Source organism: Meriones unguiculatus, chromosome 3, assembly GCF_030254825.1.
Source record: "Meriones unguiculatus strain TT.TT164.6M chromosome 3, Bangor_MerUng_6.1, whole genome shotgun sequence".
Classification (NCBI taxonomy): domain Eukaryota; kingdom Metazoa; phylum Chordata; class Mammalia; order Rodentia; family Muridae; genus Meriones; species Meriones unguiculatus.
The window spans coordinates 160,746,588-160,771,589 of NC_083351.1; the positions used below are offsets into that span (position 1 = coordinate 160,746,588).

Sequence of the window (25,002 nt, forward strand, 5' to 3'; positions counted from 1 at the left end):
AAATGTGTTCTGTTCAAGAAGTTGTCTCCTGTGCCAATGAGTTCAAGACTTTTCCACATCTTTTCTCGTAACATGTTCAGTGTGTGTGATTTTATGTTGAGGTCTTTGATCCACTTGGATTTTAGTTTTGTGAAGGAGGATAAGTATAGATCTATTTTCATTTTTCTACATGTAGACATCTAGTTAGACCAGCACCATTTGTTGAAGAATCTATCTTTTTTCCATTGTATGGTCTTGGCTTCTTTGTAAAAAATCAGGTGTCCATAAATATGCGGGTTTATTTCCAAGTCTTCTGTTCAATTCCTTTGATCCACCATTCTGTTTCTATGACACTACCATGCAGTATGTATTACAGCACAGGCTCTACGATCAACAATCAATAGATGGGACCCCATGAAACTGAAAAGCTTCTGTACAGCAAAGGACACTGTCAACAGAACAAAACGATAGAAAAAAGTTCTGGAACTGTGTATCTAACACCTGCTGAGTATTTGCAAAAGCAATACCTGTGAATAATTTTATAATTTTATTTAAAAAATTTTTAGACAGAGTTTCTCTGTATAGCTTTGGCTGTTCTGAAACTCAACCAGCAGACAAGGCTTCAAATTCATGGAGATGGGCCTGCTTCTGCCTCCTGAGTGCTTGGATTAAAGGTTTATGCCACCACCACCCAACTCTAACTGCAGATTTTTTTTCATTCTTTATTAATTACACTTTATTCACTTTGTATCCTCCCTGTGGTTCCTGCCCTCCTCCACTCCCAATTCCTCCCTTCCTCCACCCTCTGCATGCATACCCCTCCCCAACTCCACTGATAGGGGAGGTCTTCTTTACCTTCCTTCTGATCCTAGTCAATTAAGTCCCATCAGGAGTGGCTGCGTTGTCTTTTTCTGTGGCCTGGTAATGTTGCTTCCCCCTCGGGAGGAGGTAATTAAAGAGCAGGCCAATCAGTTCATGTCAGAGACAGTCCCTGTTCCTTTTACAATGGAACCTACTTGGATACTGAACTGCCATGTGCTACATCTGTGCAGGGGTCTTAGGTTATCTCCATGCATGGTCCTTGGTTGGAGTATCAGTCTCAGGAAAGATACCTGTGCTCACATTTTTTGGTTCTGTTGCTCTCCTTGTGGAGTTCCTGTCCTCTCCAGATCTTACTGTTTCCCACTTCTTTCATAAGATTCCCTGTACTCTGCCCAAAGGTTGCCCATATGTCTCAGCATCTGCATTGACAGTCTACAAGGCAGAGCCTTTCAGAGGTCCTCTGTGTCAGGCTCCTGACTTGTTCCCTCTTTTCTCCTTCTTCTGATGTCCATCCTCTTTGCATTTCTGGATAGGAATTGCGCATTTTAGCAAGAGTCCTCCCTCTTGATTAGTTTCTTTAGGTCTAACTGTAGATTTTTAAAGGACTTTATGTCCATCATTAAACTGTGAACTGGAGTTAAACCTGATAAGTTATGGCAGTTCTTTAAAGGTGTACTTATTCTTATTTTCTGTGTATGAGTGGTTTTGCCTGCATGTATGTCTTTCTATCATGTGCACGCAGTGCCTGAAGGAGCCAGGAGAGGGCATTTGATACTCTAGATTACACAGATAGCTCTGTGCTTCCTGTGGGTGCTGGGTATAAAACTCAAATCCTGTGGAAGAACAAAACGAGTCCTTAACCACTGAGCCATCTCTCCAGCACCACACAAGTATTTTTAAAGAGGCACTAATATAGTTTGATCTTTGCTTCTTTCTAGTTTTTGGAACTGGCCAAAAATATTTCTAACTTGTAATTAATTATTAAAATTCTGGAAGTCATAATGTGATTTGGTGAGTCAAAGAGAGGAAAGTTCTCACAGGATAAAGGATGCTGCCATCCTGCCTTCGTTTGAAGCAATGCCCAGGAGGAGGCCCATGCGTCAGTCCATGCCACTGCAGCTACTGCTTTTTCTCCTTCTTTCCAGCTTTCGCAAACTTCTGGCAACAAAAGAAGCAGCACTTTGTGATGACAAAGATCATCATCAAAGAAAAAGGAGGAGGAGTAGCAGGAGGAAGAGAAGAAGAAAGTAAAAACGAAAGTACTGAAAAGACAACTCAGAAAACCAAAGAGTATATTTGTAAATAATATGCCCCAAAAAAGTAGCCAGTGTATACACAAAGTTCATAACAACATAGTTTGGAAAACCTATGGCATAACTTTATATTAAAAACTTGGAGTTACTTCAAAATGTATTCATCCATAAACTATGTCTAGAGTATCTAAAGGGATAATTTCTATGAAAGAGCTATAGGTGGCCAATACGAGCACAGAAGTATATTCAGCTTTTTTGTACCTAACAGCATTCAAGCTTAGCTCAGAACAGTTGAAAACCACAGTGAGATATGGCTTGATCCTCTTACCTGACTTTAATCAATAAGAAAGTAATAGAGAGCATGGATGAGACATGAGGACTATCACAGATAGTTGTACACCGTCCTGTGAATAACAACCAGCGCTGCTACTTGGAAACAGTCTGCCACTAACTCAGATTTAAAGATCCAGAGCATTGAGCTGATGTAGTGAAGAATCAAAAACATGTAAAAACAGATCCTCATAAACTTCCTACATGACTCTGGGAAAAAGACACAGCAGCAGGCAGGGTGGCTCCATGGTTCCCCAGTTTCCTGCCAAGAGCTTATTGAACTCAACTGCTGTCCCACTGACAAGAAGTCTCTGCCCATGCTTCCTGCCTGATTTGCTCCAGGCTGCAAGCTACACACCCACTTCCATGCCCATGCCAAGGCTGGCAAAGAGATCTACAGGGAGTCCCTATCATTGCTGCCCACTCAGGAGCTACTCTGTCACATTGCTCGGTGGGGTTCCTACTTTGGGGCTCCCAGAAAAACACTCTTCAAGGTAAACTGAATTTTGCCCAAGCGCATGGCTGTGCTTGGACCCATTTTCCCCATTGCCTCTCCCAGCTTGCTCAACTTTGCACTCTGATGCAGGGTCTTCTGGTTTGCTGGGTGCTGTGTTTATGGAGGGGGGGGGCATGAGCAAGGAGGCACCCTGATCTTTTTCTAATGATATTTTACCTGCATGAGGCAATAATGAAAATAAGGGAGTAAGTTTTTGATTGTGTTTGCAAAAGATTAGTAGACTCAGAATGGGTTGAAATCAAAGTATAAAACATGACAAAAATATAGTGCATGAGTATTAACAAAAAACAATAGCAATCAGAAGTTGGGAACAAAGCTACTTTCAATCAAATTAGAAATGAGTACATTTTTTTCTATGTTACAAAATAAGATTAACAGCAACTAAAACAAACTTGTCTACCTAGTTTAACATGACTGGACTTTAAAACTGAATAAACTTCAAAGCTTGTCACATAGCAGCACCCATTTTATACCGGTTACATGAAAAGCTCAGAATAAGAACCAGGATACTACTTGACTTAGGGGTCATGGTCAGTGTCTCCCAACAAGCCAGGTTACACACACACACACACACACACACACACACACACACACACACACCGGAAATAAGCCAACCAAAAAGAACCAAATTAATTGTGAAATGCAGAAAAAGCAGATTTATTTAATATGACTATATAGGGAGACAAAAAGAGACAGTCCCCCTTCCTAACTCCATCTTCGGGATTCTGATAAGACATATCCATAGCTAATCAGTCCAGGCATGGTGTGGCCCCTTATCCACCATGATATTTAGCCCCTAGTCTCTTCAGAAATGGTAGCCTACCTAGCTTGTAAATGACTCTCCTGGAAACAAATTCCTCCACTGGGTGCCTCCAGCCATCAAATATTTCTTCTCCAGGGAGAAGGTTATTGGGGAAATTCTAAGTTCTTGAGGTCCATTCTTTAAATAGTCTGATAATCAAGTAGGGAAGCAGATTCATGGTTGGGTAGAGCTAGAGCCACTGGAAAAGCTAAAAGAACAGGGCTTCCATCTGTAAATACTCTCCTCTAAATGCAATTTCAATGTGATTCTAAGATTACACTACGGACCACTGAGCCACGTATTTAAAATCATAAAAGAGTATGGTAACTCACTGATGTTCGCAGCATTCATATGAAAAAAACACTGAACTGTGATAGAAAAAAAAATGTGACCCAACCCTTATGTCTTTACTCAAGACTTTTTATGAAGGAGAGAGAGTGAGAGATCTTACTGTCCAGGGTGCTCCAAGTACATAACACATTCAAGGTCACTGAGAATCAGGGGTCATTCCCGACCTTCACATCTGCCTCCCTGTTTTGGCACTTGCCATCCATCCAGAGGCTGTGACCGCCCCATGTCTATTTGCTTTGGTGGGTACAAGTTATACATTAACTAATTGAGTATTACTCTTTCTATGGCTGCAAGAGCTGAACTATCACCATTCGAAAGGAAGCTCTGAACTTAACCAAGATGTCTGTGAAAATGACAGCAGCCCTGCTCCTGCTCCTGCTACAGCTGAGTGTCTTCTTTGAATCTGGCAACAGTGGGAAGGTGCTGGTGTGGCCAATGGAATTCAGCCACTGGCTCAACTTAAAGACAATCCTGGATGAGCTTGTGAAAAAGGGTCATGAAGTGACTGTTCTGATACCTTCTTATCAGTTCTCAGTACCTTCTGATACTTTCTTACAAGGCTGAAAACACATCTGCTATTGAGTTTGAGACTTTTCCTCAGTCATATCCCATGGCTGATATAGAGAAATTTTTTCTGGAATCCATCAATAAATACCTTTATGAGCTGCCAAAGCAATCATTTTGGGGATACTTTCCAATGCTGCTTGAACTTACTTTGGCTGAGTCAGAATATTCTGAAAGTCTCTGCAAAGATGTAGTTTTTAACAAGGAATTCATGACAAAACTACAGAATTCAAGCTTTGATGTCGTCCTAGCAGATCCGTTCTTACCCTGTGGAGACTTGCTGGCTGAGATTCTCAAGACACCCCTAGTGTATAGTCTCCGCTTCTTTTTTGGCTCCACATATGAAAGGTACAGTGGAGGACTCCCACTGCCTCGATCCTGTGTGCCTGTTGTTCTGTCAGAATTGACCGATAGAATGACATTCACGGAGAGGGTGAAAAATGTAATCTACATGATTTATTTTGACTTTTGGTTCCAAACATTTTATGAGAAGAGGTGGAATCAGATTTACAGTGAAGTATTAGGTAAGTGTCATGTTCCCTTTAACTACAGTGTTCTAAATTTGCTGTGTCATTGAAGGTGCACTGGTAAGACCAGGGTAGGGGCTGGAGAGAGGGTCCAGCATTTAAGAGCACCGGCTGCCCTTCCAGAAGTCCTGAGTTCAATTCCCAGCAACCACATGGTGGCTCACAACCATCTATACTTTCTACTGCCCTCTTAGAGCACTGTTTAATATTGCATAAAATAAATAAATCAAATCTTAAAAAAAAGGAAAAAAACGAAAGAAAGCTGAACAGGGTAGATAGTCATAAGTAAAATGGTTTAAAAAAAAACCTGTGAAATTACCTGCCAAATTTAAAGCATTGTAGAAAAGACTGTGTCCCAATGAAAACCACTTCAGAAAGGCATATACTGACCTAGCAATGCTTTTTTTTGTTTGTTTTCCTAAGCAAGTTCATAGCTATTTACTACCTATTTTATCTCACCTTTTAACATATTTATCCTTGATGGTATTTATCATCCTCCTCCTCCTCCTTATCATTATCTAGTGTATTGATTGGGAGGCTGTGTCCCTCCACACAAGTGGAATTCAGAGGACACATTGTGGAACACATTCTCTTATCCTTTATACATATGCTGAGGACAGAAGTATGTTTGCCGCCATTGCAAAGCCAGTGTTTTAACCCACTGGACCATCTGGATGATCCAGGAAATGTTGGTTTTAAACTCATTGAATGTCTTATTTGGTGACAGACATGCAGCTTGAGGCCTAACACAGATTCTAGCACAGTTATCTATGTAGCACGGAAATCATATCACTTTAGGCTGAATATTTTATTTAAAATTTCAAATATTTTCTGACCTTATATATGAGTTTCTTCACAGTTGTGACCATACATTGTCTCGCCTAGACAATGTAAGTTTATGAGTGCAGCTTTTTAGAAAATCCATATTCTCTCACTGTGTGTTCAAAATTCTCTTTTGAAGTTGTAATGGTGCCATACAATGGCTCAGCAGGTAAAGGTACATGTTGCCTAGACGCTGGACACCTTACATATGTTCACAGGACCTAAGGAGTGATAGGACAATATGCCTTGGTAAAAATGTCCTCTGACCTATGACCCTAACATACACACACAATGCAAGTCAATGAATACCTTTTAAAATCCTATAGTATTGAAGTGTGGACATGGAAATTTTACTTGCACAGTTTTAAACAGTATCTTTTTTTTAAAAGGAAAAATTATAGGGAATAGATGCCACTTTTCATATTCTAAGACTTGCTATCCTTTACTATCTGCAAACATACTTATACAACCCTAATTATTCTACAGTCTGTCATAATGTAAGAGGAGGACCAGGACAGGAAACTCAGGCATACTCAAAACTTCTCTTCAAGGTCATCCAGCATTACTTAGTAGGAACCTATCTCAAAATGAAATGCTAAAACAGAATCCCCACAAATGCTTACACTGGACTTTGCTGCATACACCTGCAGTCTCTGCAGTTGAGATGAGGAGGAAGGGATCTGGAGTTCAAGGTCACCTTTGGCTACATGGTGACTTGGGGACTACCCTGGGCTACATCCAACTAGCTCAAAACAATAGAAGACATCACAAAATTCTCAGTTCACTTAGAGGAAGTTTTCAGCTGCTAAATATTGCAAGCCAAATGGATAGTTCCAAGGAAAGGTGCCACTCTCAGCATGAAAGGCCATATTCATAGATAATGGCAATTAATTAGATTTCAATGGTATAATTACACAGTTGGTAATCATGAATTACCAAGTCAAGGTGAGTTATAGATGCGGTATCTTCTCAGAAGTCACTCACTCAGTGACTTTATATATCTCTAAGCATAGGAATGAGCAACACACATATTACAAACTCTTATTAAACATGCACACACACATACATATGTACATGTACATACATATAAAGAGCTATTTTTCTTGTCAAACCACACACTTGTAAACATCTCTGGTGGCATTAGGAAGTGTTTTTCCAGAAGGCCTCCTAGCATACTCATTGTCACCTGACATTGTGTCATGGCTTACACCTTCACTCTTCCTTTAGGAAGACCCACAACACTCACAGAGACTATGGGGAAGGCAGATATCTGGCTCATTCGAACCTACTGGGATTTGGAATTTCCTCACCCTGTCTTACCAAATTTTGATTTTGTTGGTGGACTCCACTGCAGACCTGCCAAGCCCCTGCCTAAGGTAAATATATCCCACTTCGATTGCTTCTGTTGCTTTGTATTTTCAGCAAGAGTGATTGTTTTATATTCCTTCAGAATGCTTATGCCAAACTCAGCGAGTCATGTTAATCTAGGTAAAAAAACAGGTCAGGATAAATATCCATCGCAAGAGTCTACCTTTTCTTTATGGAAACCTGTGGGACTTCTGCAGACAGGAGCACTTAGAGTGCTCATTAACCTAGAGAAAATCTCAGCAGTTCCAGCAGAACAGACAGATAAGGGACAGGAACACCCCACAGGTAAGGTATACAGAGAAACAGAGTGTGCACAGGCTCACACCAAAACACCAGCAAGTCTACTATAAAGATTCACTGTGAGCAAGTAGCAGAACTGTGGAAATGGTACAGAGAGTAGGCCAAGTTGCTTGGCAGTCAAGGGAAAGAGGAGATATGGATCAAGATATGGCTACAGTTTGCTGGTTTAAGAAAATTCAGTGCCTCCCTGGTAGGTACGGCCGGTAATTTTTTACACGAGTTCTCTCAGGACACAGGATGATATTCCTCTGAAGGTGCAGGAGAATGTGTTGTGACTTTAACTAACAGTTAAATTGATGATTAATATTTACTATTGATGTAACTTCTGGTAAAGCTTGCTGTTAATCCTAAACAGGTGTATAATCAAATCTCTACACAGAGACTGGCTTTATTTAATTAACCTAGAACACAATGCTGGGCAATAATTCCTCCATCCTAAACCTCCAAGCACTCATACTTTCCTAACATTTGGATTTCCCCATTATACTTGCTTTTAGTGATATAGTAGGTGTGGTTCATCTCCAAGTCATTCCAAGATCTGTTCTCCAGCCCTGCTCTCCTAGCTCTCTTCCCCTTTCTCCTCCCACTTCTTTCCTGCCTTCTGCTCCTCCCCTCTTTCCTGCCCTCTGGCTCTTCCCATTGCACAATATTGTGGTTAGTTGCTTTATTTTGACCTGTTTACACAAAGTTGAGACAGGAGGCTTAGAATAAGTATCACAATGCAATATCAGGATTGAAACCAGAGAGTGTGGGGGTGGGGGTGGTGGAATCAGCATTTGAATGAACAAGGATAAGGTGTATACATTTCAAAAGAACATTATACCAATAACTAATATAATACTATATGATGAAAGTGTTTTTTGTTTTTTTTTCCCTACTCAAGTAAAGAGGTGTTTCTGGAGAGCCCTCCTTTAGTTCTCCAATGACAGCAATACAAATCTGGTGTTACTCAAAAGAAGACATGACTGTTTTCAAATCTAATTGGGATGTGTATAGAAACTGCAAAGTCTAAAAACAGGGAAGATTCCTAAATCCTGTGCAGGCCAGCACTGTTTACAGGACACTGTCTTTACATTAAGGCAATGACAATGTCAGCTGGAAAGGTGTGAGGTAGGGAAAGAGTAAAGACAGGAATTGTGTATTGAGGTTATAGCTCAGTAATAGAGAGCTGGCCCAAAATTCCCAGTGTACCAAGAAGAAAAAAAAAAGGAAGCAGAGGTAGAAAGCAGTTTACTCATGATAATTAGGAATAGTATAAATTACATTGAAATTATAGAAAATACCTTTCAGTCTTAATAATTATCAATTGTTTTGAACCTTTAGGATGGGAATTTTTCCTCCAAAGCACTTGCTGCCTCTTATTAGATACTTAATTTTTTATACACATTTGAACGTATAGATATGAGAAAATACATCAATGATACAAAATGCAGGCATGCTAGGTGGTTCAGGGTTTAAAGTCAAATTCAAAAAAACCTGAGAATCTGAGTTAGATCCTGGGACCTCAATGATGAAAGAAGAAAAAAGAGGCTTAAAATTTGTATTTAGATCTCACATACACAATAAATAAATGTAATAAAGTAATTAAACCACACTAATAAAATTTATTTAAACTGTACATGTTAAAATGTTTTGTGTGTTCCAGAGTAACTAAGAGGTGTAATTTGAACCATTCTCAAACTAAAACCATGAGTAATATATAGTTGGGTGAATATACTGTTTACCTTAATTTGATTAGTGTCAATAAAAAAGAAAAAAAATCATTGGCATTTGTTCACAACAGACTCATAGAAACCTATATACTGTAGCCTTCCTGTATATAAAAGACAAACAGAATGAGAAAGAAATTAGGGGAAAAACACCCTTCACAGTAAATACAAGTAACATAAAGTATCATGCTGTAACTTAAACCAAGCGAGTGAAAGACCTGTATACAAAAATTTCAACTCTCTGAAGAAAGAAATTGAGGAAGATATCAGAAGATGGAAAGATCTTCCATGCTCATGGATCGGTATGATTAACATAGTAAAAGTGGCCATCTTACCAAAAGCAATCTACAGATTCAATGCAGTCTCCATCAAAATACCAACACAATTCTTTACAGACCTTGAAAGAACAATTCTGAAATTCATTAACAAACAAACAAACAAACAAAAAAACAGAATAGCTAAAACGATCATGTGCAAGAAAAGATCTTCTGGAGGTATATCTATTCCTGATCTCAAGTTGCATTATAGAGCAACAGAAATAAAATGGCATGTTAATGGCATAGAAACAGGCTGAAGGCTGCTCAATGGTATCTAACAGAAGACCCAGAAATAACCCCACACACTTACAGATGCTTGATTTTTGACAAAGAAGCCAAAACCATACAATGGAAAATATAGCTTTTTCAACAAATGGTGCTGGTCTAACTGGATGTTTACATGTAGAAAAATGCAAATATATCCATGTTTATCACCCTCTACAAAACTAAAGTCCGAGTGGATCAGAGACCTTAACATAAAACCAGACACACTAAATCTGTTAGAAGAAAAATTGGGGAAGAGCCTTGAACTCATTGGCACAGGAGACAACTTCCTGAACAGAACACCAACAGCACAGGATCTAAAATCAACAATCAATAAACGGGATCTCATGAAAATGAAAAGCCTCTGTAAAGCAAAGGAAAGTATTAACAAAACAACAGCCTAAAGGCTGGGAAAAGATCTTCATCCACCCTATATCTGACAGAGTGCTAATATCCAAAATATATAAAATACTTAAGAAATTAAACAGCAACAAACCGAATGATCCAATTTAAAAAAGGGGTACAGAGCTAAACACAGAGTTCTCAACAGAGGAATATTGAATGGCAGAGAAACACTTAAAGAAATGTTCAATGTCCTTACTCATCTGAGAACTGCAAATCAATACTGCTCTGAGATTTCATCTTAAACCAGCCTGAATGGCTAAGAACAAAAACTCAGGTAACAGCACTTGATGGTGAGGAAGCAGAAATAGGGGAACACTCCTCCATTGCTTGAAGAAGTAAAAACTTGTACAACCACTTTGGAAATCAATCCAGTGCTTCCTCAGAAAACTGGGAAGAGCTCTACCTCAAGACTCAGCTATGCCACGCCTGGGCATATTTACCCAAACGATGTTCCACCATACAACAAGGACATTTGCTCAACTATGTTCATAGCAGGTTTATTCAGAGTATCCAGAACTTGGAAACAACCTAGATGTCCCTCAACTAAAGAATGGGTAATGAGATTGTGGCACATTTACGTGATGGAATAGTACTCAGCTACTAAAAACAAGGAAATTATGAAATTTGCAGGCAAATGGATGGAACTATAAAAGATCATCCTGAATGAGGACACCCAGAACCAGAAAGATATGCATGGTTTATACTCACTTATGAGCAGATATTATCCATATAATACAGGATAACCCTACTAAAATCCACAGACTTAAAGAATCTAAAAAACAAGGAAGATCCTAGGGAAGATATTTAAATTTTATTCAGAAGGGCAAATAGAATAGACACAGAAGTACTTGGAGACAGGGAACAGGGCTGGAGCCTAACATAAATGTCCTCTGAAAGACTCACCCAGCAGGGGATCAAAACAGATGTTGAGACTACAGTCAAACTTTGGGCAGAGTTCAGGGAGTTTTATGGAAGAACGAGGGGAGAGAAGGACCCAAAGGAGACAGGAGCTCCACAAGGAGACCAATAAAGCCACCACATCTGGACCTAGAAAAGCGACACAGGCTGATGCACCAACCAAGGACCATGCAAGGAAAGGATCAAGAGCCCCTGCCCAGATGTAGCACATAGGCAGCTCAGTCTCTATGTGGATGGCCCATTAAGGGCAGCAGAGCCTGGCTCTGACATGGGCTCTGTTGTCTACTCTTTGATCACTTGCCCCTGGCAGCCCTAATGAGACTTGATAGGCTGGAGGCAGATGGTAGGGGAGGAAGTCTCCCCATTTCTGAGGACTAGGAAAGGAGGATGGGGGGAAGAGAGAGGATGGGGCCTAGAGGGGAAAAGGAAAGAGCCTACAATCAGGATATAATGTGAATAAATTATTTATTTTATTTTATTTTTTTTATTAGTTACATTTTGTTAACTCTGTATCCCAGCTGTATCCCGCTCCCTGATTCCCTCCCCAATCCCACCCTCCCTTCTTCATCTCCTCCCTTCCCCTTTCTAAGTCCACTGATAGGGGAAGACCTCCTCCCCTTTCTTCTGACCCTGTTTTATCAGGTCTCTTCAGGACTGGCTGCAAAGTCCTCCTCTGTGGCCTAACCGTACTGCTTCTCCCTTGGCGGGTGGGGAGGTCAAAGAGCCAGCCATTGTGTTCCTGTTAGAAATAGTCCTTGTTCCCCTTACTAAGGGAAACCAATTGGTTACTGAGCTACCACGGGCCACATCCGAGCAGAGGTTCTAGGTTATATCCATACATGGTCCTTGGTTGAATGTCAGTCTCAGAAAAGACCCTGTTCCCAGAATAAATTATTAAAAAATGAAATAATTCTGCTATACCAAAAAATTGCCAAGTATATAATTATTAATCATAACAATTATTCATGAAAGAAACAATGAAATCTGTTGAGGGCCATGCAGGAGGAACAGCAAAACAGCTTTAGAACTCATGAAATGCTGCCCACCAGTTAGCACAACCTCATGGGTGTGCCCTGGAGAGGCAGAATCCCGAGGCTATATATCCTGAGGACTTAATGCTGTTGTAGAGGTTTGCTCTGTTTGTCTTCATGGTCACCACATCCATCATTACACATGGGCTGTATGAGAACTCTAAGGGAACTTGCAGCCGCTCAATGGGCAGTATAACTGGCACAAACACTGATACTGGAGCAGATTAATACTTCATCCAACACCCTCAGAAAGAATGTAGAAGTGTAGAACATTAGCAATGACCACCACCCTTAAAAAGACTTTGGAGAAGTAGACTGCTGATAACAGTGAATTAAGATGCTTTTGTTAGTGGCTCTGATGTAGAAAATCTTAGATAACAATTTAAAGTTCAGAAAGGTACACTTTTATTAATTATATTTTTATTTTTTATATTAATTACAGTTTATTCAATTTGTATCCCAGCTGTAGTCCTCTCTCTCCTCCCCTCGAAATCCCACTCTCCTTCCCTCATCTACCTCCTATGGCCCTTTCCCTATGATAGGGAAGGTCCTCCTCCACTTCCATATGACCCTAGCTTATCCGATCTCATCTGTCTGCATTGTCCTCCTCTGTGGCCTAGCAAGGCTGCTCACCCATCTGGGGAAGGCAGTCAAAAAGCTAGTCACTGAGTTCATGTCAGAGACAGTCCCTGTTTCCCTTACTAAGGCATCCACTCGGAGACTGAGCTGCCATGGGATACATCTGAGCAGAGGTTCTAGGTTATATCCATGAATGGTCCTTTGTTGGAGTATCAGTCTCAGAAAAGACCCTTGTGCCTAGATATTTTGGTTCTGTTGCTCTCCTTGTGGAGCTCCTGTCCTTTCTAGGTCTTACTATCTCCCCCACCTTTCCCAAGATTCCCTTCACTGTGCCCAAAGTTTGTTTATGAGTCTCAGTATCTGCTTTGATATAATGTTAAGTAGAGTCTTTCAGAGGCCCTCTGTGGTAGGCTCCTGTCCTGTATCCTGTTTTCTCCTTCTTCGAATGTCAGTCCCATTTGCCTTTCTGAGTGAGAATTGATCATCTTACCCAGGGTCCTCCTTCTAGCTCATCTTCTTTAGGTGTACAGATTTTTGTAGGTTTATTCTATAGTGTATGTCTTGTACCACTTCTAAGTGAGTATATATACCCTGTGTGTCTTTCTGTTTCTGGGATACCTCACTCAGGATGATCTTTTCTATTTCCCACCGTTTGCCTGCAAATTTCATGATTTCCCTGTTTTTAATTGCTGAATAGTATTTTATTGTGTAAATGTACCACAATTTCTGTATCCATTCCTCCATTGAGGGACATCTGGGTTGTTTTCAGGTTCTGGCTATTACGAATAAAGCTGCTACAAACGTGGCTGAACAAATGCCCTTGTTTTGTACTTGAGCGTATTTTGGATATATGCCTAGGCACTCCTATACCACTTATAGCTGGATCTTCAGGAAACGCTATTCCTAATTGTGTGAGAAAGCGCCAGATTAATTTCCAAAGTGGTTATACAAGTTTACATTCCCTCCAGCAATGGAGGAGGGTTCTCCTTTCTCCACATCCTCTCCAGCATGTATTGTCACTTGTGTTTTAGCCATTTTAGCCATTCTGATGGGTGTAAGGTGAAATCTCAGGGTCGTTTTGATTTGCATTCCCCAATGACTAATCACATTGAGTATTTCTTTAAGTGTATCTCTTTCATTCTATAATCCTCTACAGAGAATTCTCTGTTTAGTTTGTACCCCTTTTTAAATTGGATTACTTGATATGTTGCTTTTTAACTTCTTGAGCTCTTTATATATTCTAGATATTAGCCCTCTGTCAGATATAGGGTTGGTGAAGATCCTTTCCCAGTCTGTAGGCTGATGTTTTGTTCTGACAAGTGTCCTTTGCTTTATAGAAGCATTTCATTTTCTTGAGGTCCCACGCTTAATAGTGTAGCTAGGGACATTTTGAGGTTAGGTCACAAGAACAATGGCTACCTGATTGATACTGGCTGATTTGACTCTCTTTCTGAAGCTGGGCAGGTGATCAAGGTGTTGATTCATTTATTGTACCCATTTTTGCTCTCAGCTTCCAGATAATAAAAATTGTTAAGAGTGGATGTGCCCTTTGAGGATTTTAAATAGAATTGACTGTTTTTATGTAAAAGTTTGATTTATGATTCTTTTAAATTTTTATAAGATTACTTTTTAAATAAATAATAATATAATAATATAATTGATTCTTTCTTTGTAACCGCAAATTGCAGCCTGCCAGTAAGAAAAACTAGCTTAAAAATTACCTTGCTTGCTTACACTTCATTAATCTATAGCAGGTTGCTTAGTTATGAATGTATGTGTGTTCTTGCTTTCTTCACCTGTAATCATAAAATGTTTTTTATGTAAAGATGTTGGGAAACGTACTGGTTTCTCGTGATCACTAAAAAGAACAGTAGAAAGTAATTGCATTGTATTTTTTATATTGATTTTGCTGGGACATATAAGCTTTGGGACAAAAAAAATAAAATAAAATTGTAGCTTGCTCACTGGAGTTTGCTCCACCCACCAATATGTATGTATATTTATGTATATATACAAAGTTTATTTTAGCTTGTTAGTTAGAGTTTGTTCTATTCACCAAATGTGTGTGTGTATGTGTGTGTGTCTGAGATAGAATTTAGAACCTAGAAACTCTAAGCAAGAGCCCTACTCCTGAAGCTACACTCCTCCTGCACAAACATGTTGCAAAAATAGAATAAAGAACAGTCTAATTTCCATGTGTGTTTGCTGGGGTTGAACCCAGGGTTCTGTGCACACGAAGCTCACCGTCCACCACTGAATGATATGCTAGAATAAACCATACATTTTTCAAACCAGACATAGTATTGCATGGAGAATATGAGTAATCTTATTTTTATGCTCTTCCAGCTTTTGTCGAATGAGCACTTTCATTATTATTTATTTGAGATTATAATATAAATCATTTCCCCTTTTTTTTCCTTTCTCCAAATCTTCCCATATACCCTTCATTGCTCTCTTTCAAATCCATGGCCTCTATTTTTCTTCGGATATTGTTTTGTACATATCAGTCTATGCACATATAAGTAAATGCATAAATACGACCTTCTCAGTCTGTATGTAATTTTTTAGGGCTAACCATTTAAGCAAGAAATTATGGGGTGAAAATGGTGAGTCTATATCATTGATTAGTGCAGTGGTTTTCACCCTGTAGGCCATGACCCCATTGAGGGTTGCATATCAGATGTTTACATTATGATTCAGAACAGCAGCAAAATCACAGTGATGAAGTAGCAATGAAATAATTTATGGTTCACAACCTAAGGAGCCATATTAAAGGGTTGCAGCATGGAGATAGCTGAGAAGTGCTGAAATGGTGTCAGAAACAGGGATTGTACAAATTAGGAACAGAGCGAAATGAATGATGCACATTTCCTACTGCACAAATGAATGATGCTGTGGGAAGAACATCAGTGCTTTGGAGCACTGAATGCAGCACTGTGGATAAAAGGAATAGCACCACACCTACATTTGAGTCATAGGAAAGCTGCATTCCTCGGGACACTGCAAGATTCAACTTGAAATTATGCTTTTGACGAATGCTATGACCAATTAAAGTCTAAGAGTCAATTTTTTTATTATTTTCATTTGTTTGTTTGTTTGAGACAGTGTTTCTCTGTATAGTCTTGGACCTCACTTTGCAGACTAGACTGGTCTTCATCCCTCTGCCTTGTGAGCACTGGGGTTCAAGGCATATGCCACCATGTCTGATTCTTTTTCTTTTGTGCAAAACACTTCTGAAATAAAGGCTACCAAACAAGTAAAAGAGAAATATTGTATTCAGTAATGGTAAGTTGTGGCCATTGTTTGTATTGAAAAGAAAAGGAAAAAAAAAAACAATACAATGAGAACAAGAACAAAAAAAAGTAAGTATGTACTTGTGGCAAGATTTCTAGGACAATTTTGGCTTTTGTTCGATTTTATAGAAAAATTCACTGTGGCAGGAAGGATGGCTCAGAGATTAAGAGTACTGGGTGCTCTTTTGGAGGTCCTGAGTTCAATTCCTAGCAACCACATGATGGCTCACAACCATCTATAATGAGATATGGAGCCCTCTTCTGGTGTGCAAGTGTATATACAGGCAGAACACTATATAGTTATATATTATATTAGATGTTATATGTTATATATTATATATTGTATATTATTATATGTTATATCTTATATATTATATATTATATAATCTTAAAAAACTCACTGAAGAAGGCAGAATTGTTATTATATGAAATATGTAACACGCTCAGGCAATCCTTGAAAACAACCCAACAATCTCTGAGAACCACTATATTCAGTGGGGAAAGAGAAGAGGAAAAAAAAAATCTCCAAAGCTGGGAGGAAAAGAATAGGATGGTAATATGAAAAACTGATGAACAAGAGTTGTTTATGATCAAACTGCATTCAACAAAATTCACGTACACACATGCAACACAGAGAGCTGTACTCTTGTGATACGTTAAAGCTGTACAGGGTATACATGGATGTGACTAGTTTTAAAAACTCCACTACTCTAATCATTTTTAATAGTGCTCAGTCTCTTCCCATGCATGTGGGCATCACTTTTTATGCAGGTTGTTTGACAGTACAGCTCGTTGTGATGTTCTGACATTTCTAACAGGAAATAGAAGAATTCGTCGAGTCTTCTGGAGAACACGGTGTCGTGGTGTTTTCTCTGGGGTCCATGGTGGCTAACCTAACAGAAGAAAGGGCCAACGTGATGGCAGCAGGCCTCGCCCAAATTCCACAGAAGGTGAGACACTGAGACTCAGCTATGCGTCCTCATTGAGAAGGTCACACGCTCTTCTAGGTCTTATTGCAGAAGCATCCTGTGTGAAACTGAAGCTGTCCTGATAGCTCTAGCTCATCTCTGAAGTCACGTGTGACACAGAAATACAGGGGACAGATATCAAATAGTAGAAGTGTTTGATTAATAAGTTGGTTTTTAACATTGTGTCCAGAAAGAAAAACACATAGTAAGTGTGAACTACATGTTAGGGAAGTTTTAAAGGCAGATACAAAACTCTGCTTGGTCACTTCCTCTATTTCCTTAGAGGATAACTGAGGACTCTGGACACACTATGGTGTAATCAGAGAAATGTTAAATTGTAGCTGTTAAGGGTGGACTGTCACAGTAACAATAAACCAACACTAAATAATTGGCAGTGGGATAAGGGAAGCTTCTCCTTGAAGAGCATGTGTTGCTTACCCAGAAGACTTGAATTAGCTGAGCTCCTTGACTGGGAGCCCACAACTGCCTGTCACTCCATCTGCATGGGAACTCAAGGAATTGCTCTTGAAGTGACTATGGGATTAGATTAGGCCCTTGTCAAGCTACAAAATACCCATGATAAACTTGATAATAAGTAAACTTACTCAAGTATCATTGAAAATAGGTGACACTTAATTTGGAACATAAAAACTGCCATAAACATATATTGAAAAAAAGTCGAGCTATATAATATTAACTTTGGTGGAGTGTTGAACTGGAATTATCATCACACATATCTGAACTTCTGCTTGACGTCACTGGACATAACTTTGTCTTTGCTGAATTAGCTCTTGATTAACTGTAAAAGTGGCATGGTGGAACTTGGGAAAGAACGAGAATAAATGCAGAAGTGTGAAGGGCATTTGAATGCTTACTGTAGTAGTTTTTTTTTTTTTTTTTTGTTCCCATCATCTGTCCTCATGCCTGGGCATAGACACTGGGCAGTTTCCTTAATGTTTCTTAATCTCTATAGAATTCTATGATTTACTTGACACTTGACCAAAGTAATAAAATGCTAGCTTTACCTTAACAGGTTCTTTGGAGATTTGAAGGCAAGAAGCCAGATACCTTGGGCTCCAACACGCGGCTGTACAAATGGATCCCGCAGAATGATCTTCTAGGTAAGCATAAGGACACATCTGGGACATGAGGAAGGTCAGGAAGGTGAATGTCAACACTATTGCATTGATGATGACTGTGATCTAGTACTGAGGAATATGCATAAAGAACTAAAGGAATGATCTGTTAACATTCAAGATGGCCAGAATCAGTTTTTATCTCTGCTGCTTGGATCCAACATATCAGAAAATGACTCCATAGTTCTTTTTTGTTGCTTGGTTGGTTAGTTGGGTTTTATTGTTTTGTTTTGCTTTGCTTTGTTTTGTTTTTTGAGACAGGGTTTTCCTGTGTAGCCTGGCCTGTCCTGGACTTAGTTTGTAAATCAGTCTGGCCTCGAAATCACAGAGATTCACCTGCCTCTGGACACCAAGAGTTCTGGGATTACAGGTGTGCTCCATGGCACCCAGCTGACCTCACTGTTTCTTCAGGAGAACATATTCACCTGAGCTACAGCTGTGCTTGCACATGCTGTTTATGCCACTTGGGAGGAGCTCTGTCCTTTTAATCCAGTGCACAAGATCATTCTGCTTCCACACTCCACCTCCTCTATGTGGCCTTCTCTTAATGCTCTGTGAACTTGCAATGCTCCTTGTTCTAAGATTGGAGAAGAACAGTGTAGTCCCATGGTTATGATAATGTTATCCAGAGAACAGGTAAGCTTTTCCTACCTTTATCAGACTTCTGATTAATACTTTTCCTTAATTTATCTCCTTGCTAGGTCATCCAAAAACCAGAGCTTTCACAACTCATGGTGGCACCAATTGCATCTATGAGGCGATCTACCATGGCATCCCTGTGATTGGCATACCTTTGTTTGCAGACCAATATGATAATATTGTTCATATGAAGGCCAAAGGAGCAGCTGTTAGACTGGACTTTCTCACAATGTCCAGTACTGATTTGCTCAATGCATTGAGGACAGTCACTAATGACCCTCCGTGAGTACTGTGTTTTTCTAATTTGTAATGTTCAAGATAAATTTTCTCAAGAATAACTGTTCATTTCATCCACCATTTATTCTAATTCTAAAGAAAAAAAAAGCTGTTAGCCATTATTGAAGGACCTTTTATGTCAATCAAGACTGCAAACTATCCACATATACTTTCCCTATTAGAAGTTAGTTTAGATTTTTTTGGTTTTGGTTTTGTGTTTTTGTAGACAAGTTTTCTTTGTATAGCCTTGGCTGTCCGGGACTCACTTTGTAGGCCAGGCTGGCATTGAATTCACAGCTATCTACCTGCCTCTACCTCCTAGAGTGCTGGAATTACAAGTGTGCATCACCACACAAGCTTAGTTTAGAATAATTCAATGCTGGAAACCTTTTTTTCTTGCTAAATGGAAAAACACAGTCTCCACAAGTAGGATCAAAGCAACACACAGGATAATGAAGCCAAAAAATATATAAAATACATCAAGTCAATTAAAGTTTCTGAAAATCTGTCTCTTTGTTAAATAATCTACATTTATTGCAAAGTAGATAATTATACACACACACACACACACACACACACACACATATATATATATATACAATATGTAAAGTTATAATCAGGATACGTTTATTCCCACCTCCCTAAATACTTATTTCATTTGCAACAGTTTTGAAAGATGTCACTTCCTCTTCTTAGTAAGACATGTAAATTGTAACTCAGTCACTGTCTCTGCTATAGCACAGTATCCTGCTATCCAGTGGCAGAATTACATCTATTTGCTGACCTCTCTCTCTCTCTGTTCCCCTCCCTTCTCCTGAAAGTCCAGTTATCACTGTTCTACACTGTTTTCATGCAATGAGCTCTGGTAGTTTCCTCGCAGTAGAAACTTGAGAATGTGCAGTGTTTTCCTTTAGGGTCTAGTCTACATGACTTAATAAAATATCCTCTAATTGCATCTTGTTATTACAAATTTCAGGATTTCATTCTTTGTGATGCTTGCATACTATCCAATCATATTCCTCAGACGCCATGCAGGAGAAACTGCAGTGGGCAAGTGAGCTTCCTGGCGATGGCCCAGTGTTTGCATGGCTGCGATGGGTGTGCCCTGGAGAGTTCTAGCCCCAGGAGCTTCCTTTCTAGATTGATTCTTGCTGCTAAGGCTCCTGCTCATGTTTGTCATCTGGTATATTCTTTTTGTCAGAAGCAAAATTACTCTCACACCCATAAAAGCAATTGGATTATTGATTTCAGGTTTCTCCACTAAAACTAAAACATCTCTTATTTACACCTTCATTAAAACAGCAGCCTTTCATGACAAAGGTTGACACAGTTTTAAGGTTAACAGGGTCCAAGAGGAAACAGCAGGGTTGTTTTATTGTTTATATGTCTTTCCATTAAGGCTGCACTAATTAATCATAATTCAGCTACTTATGAGTTCATAGAACGTTTAAGGCAGTAATTTTTATTTGCGCACCAAGAGAAGTTTCCTTTGGTGTATTGTGATCGTAAATCTGCCTCAAACTCATCTTCTCCCTAGTGCAGTTGATGTGTCAGTGACATGTGAGGGTTCACAGACCTCTAGCAGTTTTTGCTGTATTGCAGGAGGGTATGAAGTTGTTTGAATCAAGTCAGTAATTCTACAAAATCACTATCAGGAGTTATAAAGTCATCAGTTCCTCCAAACAGCGTTATTACATGCTAGTGCATCTTCAATTTGATCGGCAGGAAATCTGCCCAATAGAGTGAAGCAAATCTATTGGAGTATAGGCAGTGAAGATTTCTCTGTACCATGCCTAGTTCATGAGAGACACAGCAATGACAGGCATGGAAAGGCATATAATCAGCAGGAAGCAAGCCAGAAATCAACAAGTCTCTGGGGCCTTGCCTTCCACACACATCCATCTGTGCAAAAAGTGGTGGGCCACTTCCAGAAAGCTCGCTTGCTCTTGTCAATACTGCACAGGTCATGGGATATCACCTACAAATGAATTTCAAAAATAAGAACTCTACTTTGTCTGTATGCCTGGCAATGTTTGAGATTTGTGTTTGTTTTTTGTGGGTTTGTTTTTTTTCTTACAATGCTGGGGGTTGAATTCTAGCACTTGGACATTCTAGGCAAAGTATCAATGAGCTACATCCCTAGTACTTGTACCATCTTCTGAAAACATGTATCTTCCTCATCATTTGTGCATTTTTAATCAGTGATGAGGATTTTTTCATTGATATTTTAAAAAATTTTCTGGAACAATCTGTCCTCAAAACATCAATTTGATCATTCTGCATTGCATTACCGTTATAGTGGTTGAAACAGCTTAATAACATTTAATATCCTGAAAAGATTAAGTTCTCAAAATGGCTTTCCATTTCTCTTTTAGAAAGGACATCTCAGAGAATAACAATTTACAGGCAAAGTTTTGCAGCCACAACCATACCTTTCCTACTGCTCTTCTATGACATGATTCAGTCTCATAATGCTTTCTCTCGACCTTTCATTAGTCTTGATGATCTTAGATAAGTTAATTGGCATTCGATGTTAATGGTTTTGTGCTTCTTTACATTGGATCATTTATTTATTTATTTATTTATTTATTTATTTATTTATTTTAGTTATAAGCGGAACGCCATGCGCTTATCAAGAATTCACCACGACCAGCCAGTGAAGCCCCTGGACAGAGCTGTCTTCTGGGTTGAGTATGTCATGCGCCACAAAGGAGCCAAGCACCTTCGCCCGGCTGTCCATGACCTCAGCTGGGTCCAGTACCACTCTCTGGATGTGATTGGATTCCTACTGGCCTGTGTGGTGACTGTGATCTTTGTCATCACAAGGTACTGCCTATTCTGTTGCCAGAAGTTTGCGAAAGCAGGAAAGAAGGAGAAAAAGCAGTAGCTGCGCTGGCACAGACTGACGCATGTGCCTCCTCCAGGACATTGCTTCAACGGAAGCCAAGATGGCAGCCTCCTTTACCCTGTGACGAGACAACTTTCCTCTCCTTGACTCACCAAATCACAGTATGACTTCCAGAATTTTAATACTTAATTACAAGTTAGAAATATTTTTGGCTACTTCCAAAACTAGAAAGAAGCAAAGACCAAAGTATATTTGTGCCTCTTAGTGACCCTTCACAGCAGTGGGACACTGTGATACCCTTCCATTTGGTTTTGTAGAGCAGTGGTATGCCACACCCACGCCAGTGTCGCCATAGTAGCATAAACTACAGGGCGGGGATATGATTTCCCCGGAAATAATGCCCCCTGGAAGGTCCCTGGCAAACTCATCCCACTTGGAAAAGAGACGTGTTCTGAGATTTCTACGCTTCTTCAGTTGTGGCTCTGGGGCTGGAATAATGAATTCTTTGATCTTTCCCTGTGACACCTGAAACAGCACAACTAACTTTATCAAGAAATTTATTATTAGTAGATTGTTAAAGGCTTTAATAAAAATAAGTTTAAGGAAAGTAATGAATTAAATTTAGTATTAATAGGCATTAAAAATAGTAAAATAATAATAGGCTCCTTCTTAAGAAATAATAGCATGAGAGGTACAGCTGGCAGGAGTTTCCCCCTCCCTTCAGTGCCTTGTTTCTAGAGAAGATCATAAATCTTGGGCAAGACATATGGGAGGAGGGTTAACAAAGGTGTAGTTAGATTTTGATATAGAGAGGGACTTTGGCAGGCATCTGACTTAGCTCCTGACTTTCCTCTTCATTGGTTAGCAATAATGAAACTATATTTGAGGTTTCTTTTCCTTTGTTTGCTCTGATCAAAAAGTTTTTAGGCCAAGATTATTCGTGGGTACTGCTTTATGTTTGAGTGCATTTTAAGTTAAAATGTAAACTTTGTATTCTTGGTAAAAGTCTGAATATTCTGGGAATTTTAAGGCGCCTTTTGTGAAATCATTATAAAAATACTAGCTTGATTTCAGTAAAGTTGCAGCAGAGTCAAAACCATCAAGGTGTCTCTGTCTGTCTGTCAATTCTTCGCTAAAACCGTGTCTTCCTGTCTAAAGCCTTGTTCTCCCGCGGACGTCGGGCCGGTCTGTGGCAGTGGTACTACTTTGCTTCTGTTTCACTTCAACCTCAGCATCTGTTTCCTAAGGGACCTCAAGTTGTGGACCTCTTTCCTGCTGAAGTCTTCTCACATTAGAATTCATTTACAATGAGAAATAGGTACCCTACCTGCCTCCAGCTAGAACAGCAAACTATATGGGAAGGTCTCTTTGGTTTTCAAATACATTCTCCTTTGCTTTAAACCTATACACCTGGCCAAGTATGGTGGTGCACTCCTTTAATTCTGGCACTGGGGATACAAAAGCAGGTCAATCTCTATGAGCTTTAGACCAGTCTGATCTATTTAAGGAGTTCCAGGATAGCCAGAGGAATGTAGAGTGACCCTATCTAAAATATAAAATAATAAAATAATGAAAACCTATTCACTTGGTTACAGTCATTATCATCTTCAGCCTTTAGGGACAGAAGTAAGTTCTCCATTACAGATTGTGATACTAAACAAATGATACTCTAAAGATACGGCATGCAGGCCTGTTGTTGTAAATAAAAAATGAGTGTTGGGTTATATGAGGGTAAGTATTAGCCCTAAGATTGTCACAGTGGTATTATTTAACCTGCTATCACAAGAACAGACGCCTGTTAGATTTTATAATTGCCTTATTTACCTTTTACCAGAAAAATATTTCACCTACACTGGCTCATTATCCTCACCATCTATCTCCCAGATCCACCCCATCCCCATCCAATACCATCCACCTTAATCCTCCTCATCTGGTCCACTTTCCATCCATAATCCCATGGTACTTGCTTGTATTTTTTATGTGGGCCTGTTCATGCCATTTTTGGAGTCCTTTATCTTGGCTTTTTTCTCCACACTAACCCATAATGGCATCCTCCTTCCTCAGCTCTTCCCATTACTCTCTCTTTAACCCAAATGCCTGGGAACCTTAGCCACACCTATTCCATTCTGCCCTGCCCACATATAGGCCATTTAATCAACCAATCACGTTTGCCTTAGGCAGGTTTGCAAAACAAGGATAGATGTAACCAGATCTTGAGGGCCAGCATTAGAACCACCCCTAGAATAGGCCAGGGGAGCAGGTAGCCTAACTGAAAATCTTCACCTCTCCCTCCTCTCTTCCAAATCCAATAACCCAGTCTTATCCCCAGTTCTGTAACAGACCACCTGCTGTATTCCAGCCCCCCTTCCCTGCCTCCATTTCTACTGAATCACACAGATCTTCTCTAACCTTCCTTTCTCCAACTCACCATCTCTTTGTCTCAGCTCACAACTCCAGAAGTAATTCTCTTAGAACCTGCCAGCCAAGTCTGCCAGCCAAACAAATTGGTCAGCAAAATAGGTAGGCAAGCTTCAGATCTTCATTATCTGTCCTCTTTTTGAGACTTCATCTTATACCTGTCAGAATGGCCAAGATCAAAAAGAAAAAAAAAATGACAGCTCATGCTCACAGGGAATGGAGTAAGGGGAACACTCTATCTATTATTAGTGTGACTGAAAACTGGTTCAGGCGCTATAAAAATCAGTGTGGAGGTTCCTCAAAAAGATAGAAATGGATGTATATCAAGATCTAGCTAGGTACAAAATTAACTCAAAGAAATCAGTAGCTTTCCTGTATACAAAAGACAAAAGGGCTGAGAGAGAAATTAAGAAAACAACACCCTTCACAATAGCCACAAAGGACATAAAATACCTTGGTGCAACTCTAAGGACATAAAGTAAATTGGCGCAAGACTTGTATGAAAAAACTTTCAGTCTCTGAAGAAAGAAACAGAAGAAGATATCAGAAGATGGAAAGATCTCCCA

The 25,002-nt window shown here is 39.6% G+C and overlaps 1 protein-coding gene across 1 annotated transcript; it reads left to right on the plus strand.

Moving 5' to 3' along the window:
* Window positions 1-2,902: 2,902 nt before the first annotated feature.
* LOC132653185 (UDP-glucuronosyltransferase 2B31-like) lies at window positions 2,903-23,117 on the plus strand. The gene is given in 7 exon segments (XM_060380859.1): window positions 2,903-4,573; window positions 4,575-5,142; window positions 7,195-7,343; window positions 16,970-17,101; window positions 18,153-18,240; window positions 18,957-19,176; window positions 21,778-23,117. Coding segments are annotated over 7 exon segments (1,617 nt in total). The 5' UTR covers window positions 2,903-4,393; the 3' UTR covers window positions 22,058-23,117.
* The last annotated feature ends 1,885 nt before the right edge of the window (window positions 23,118-25,002 follow it).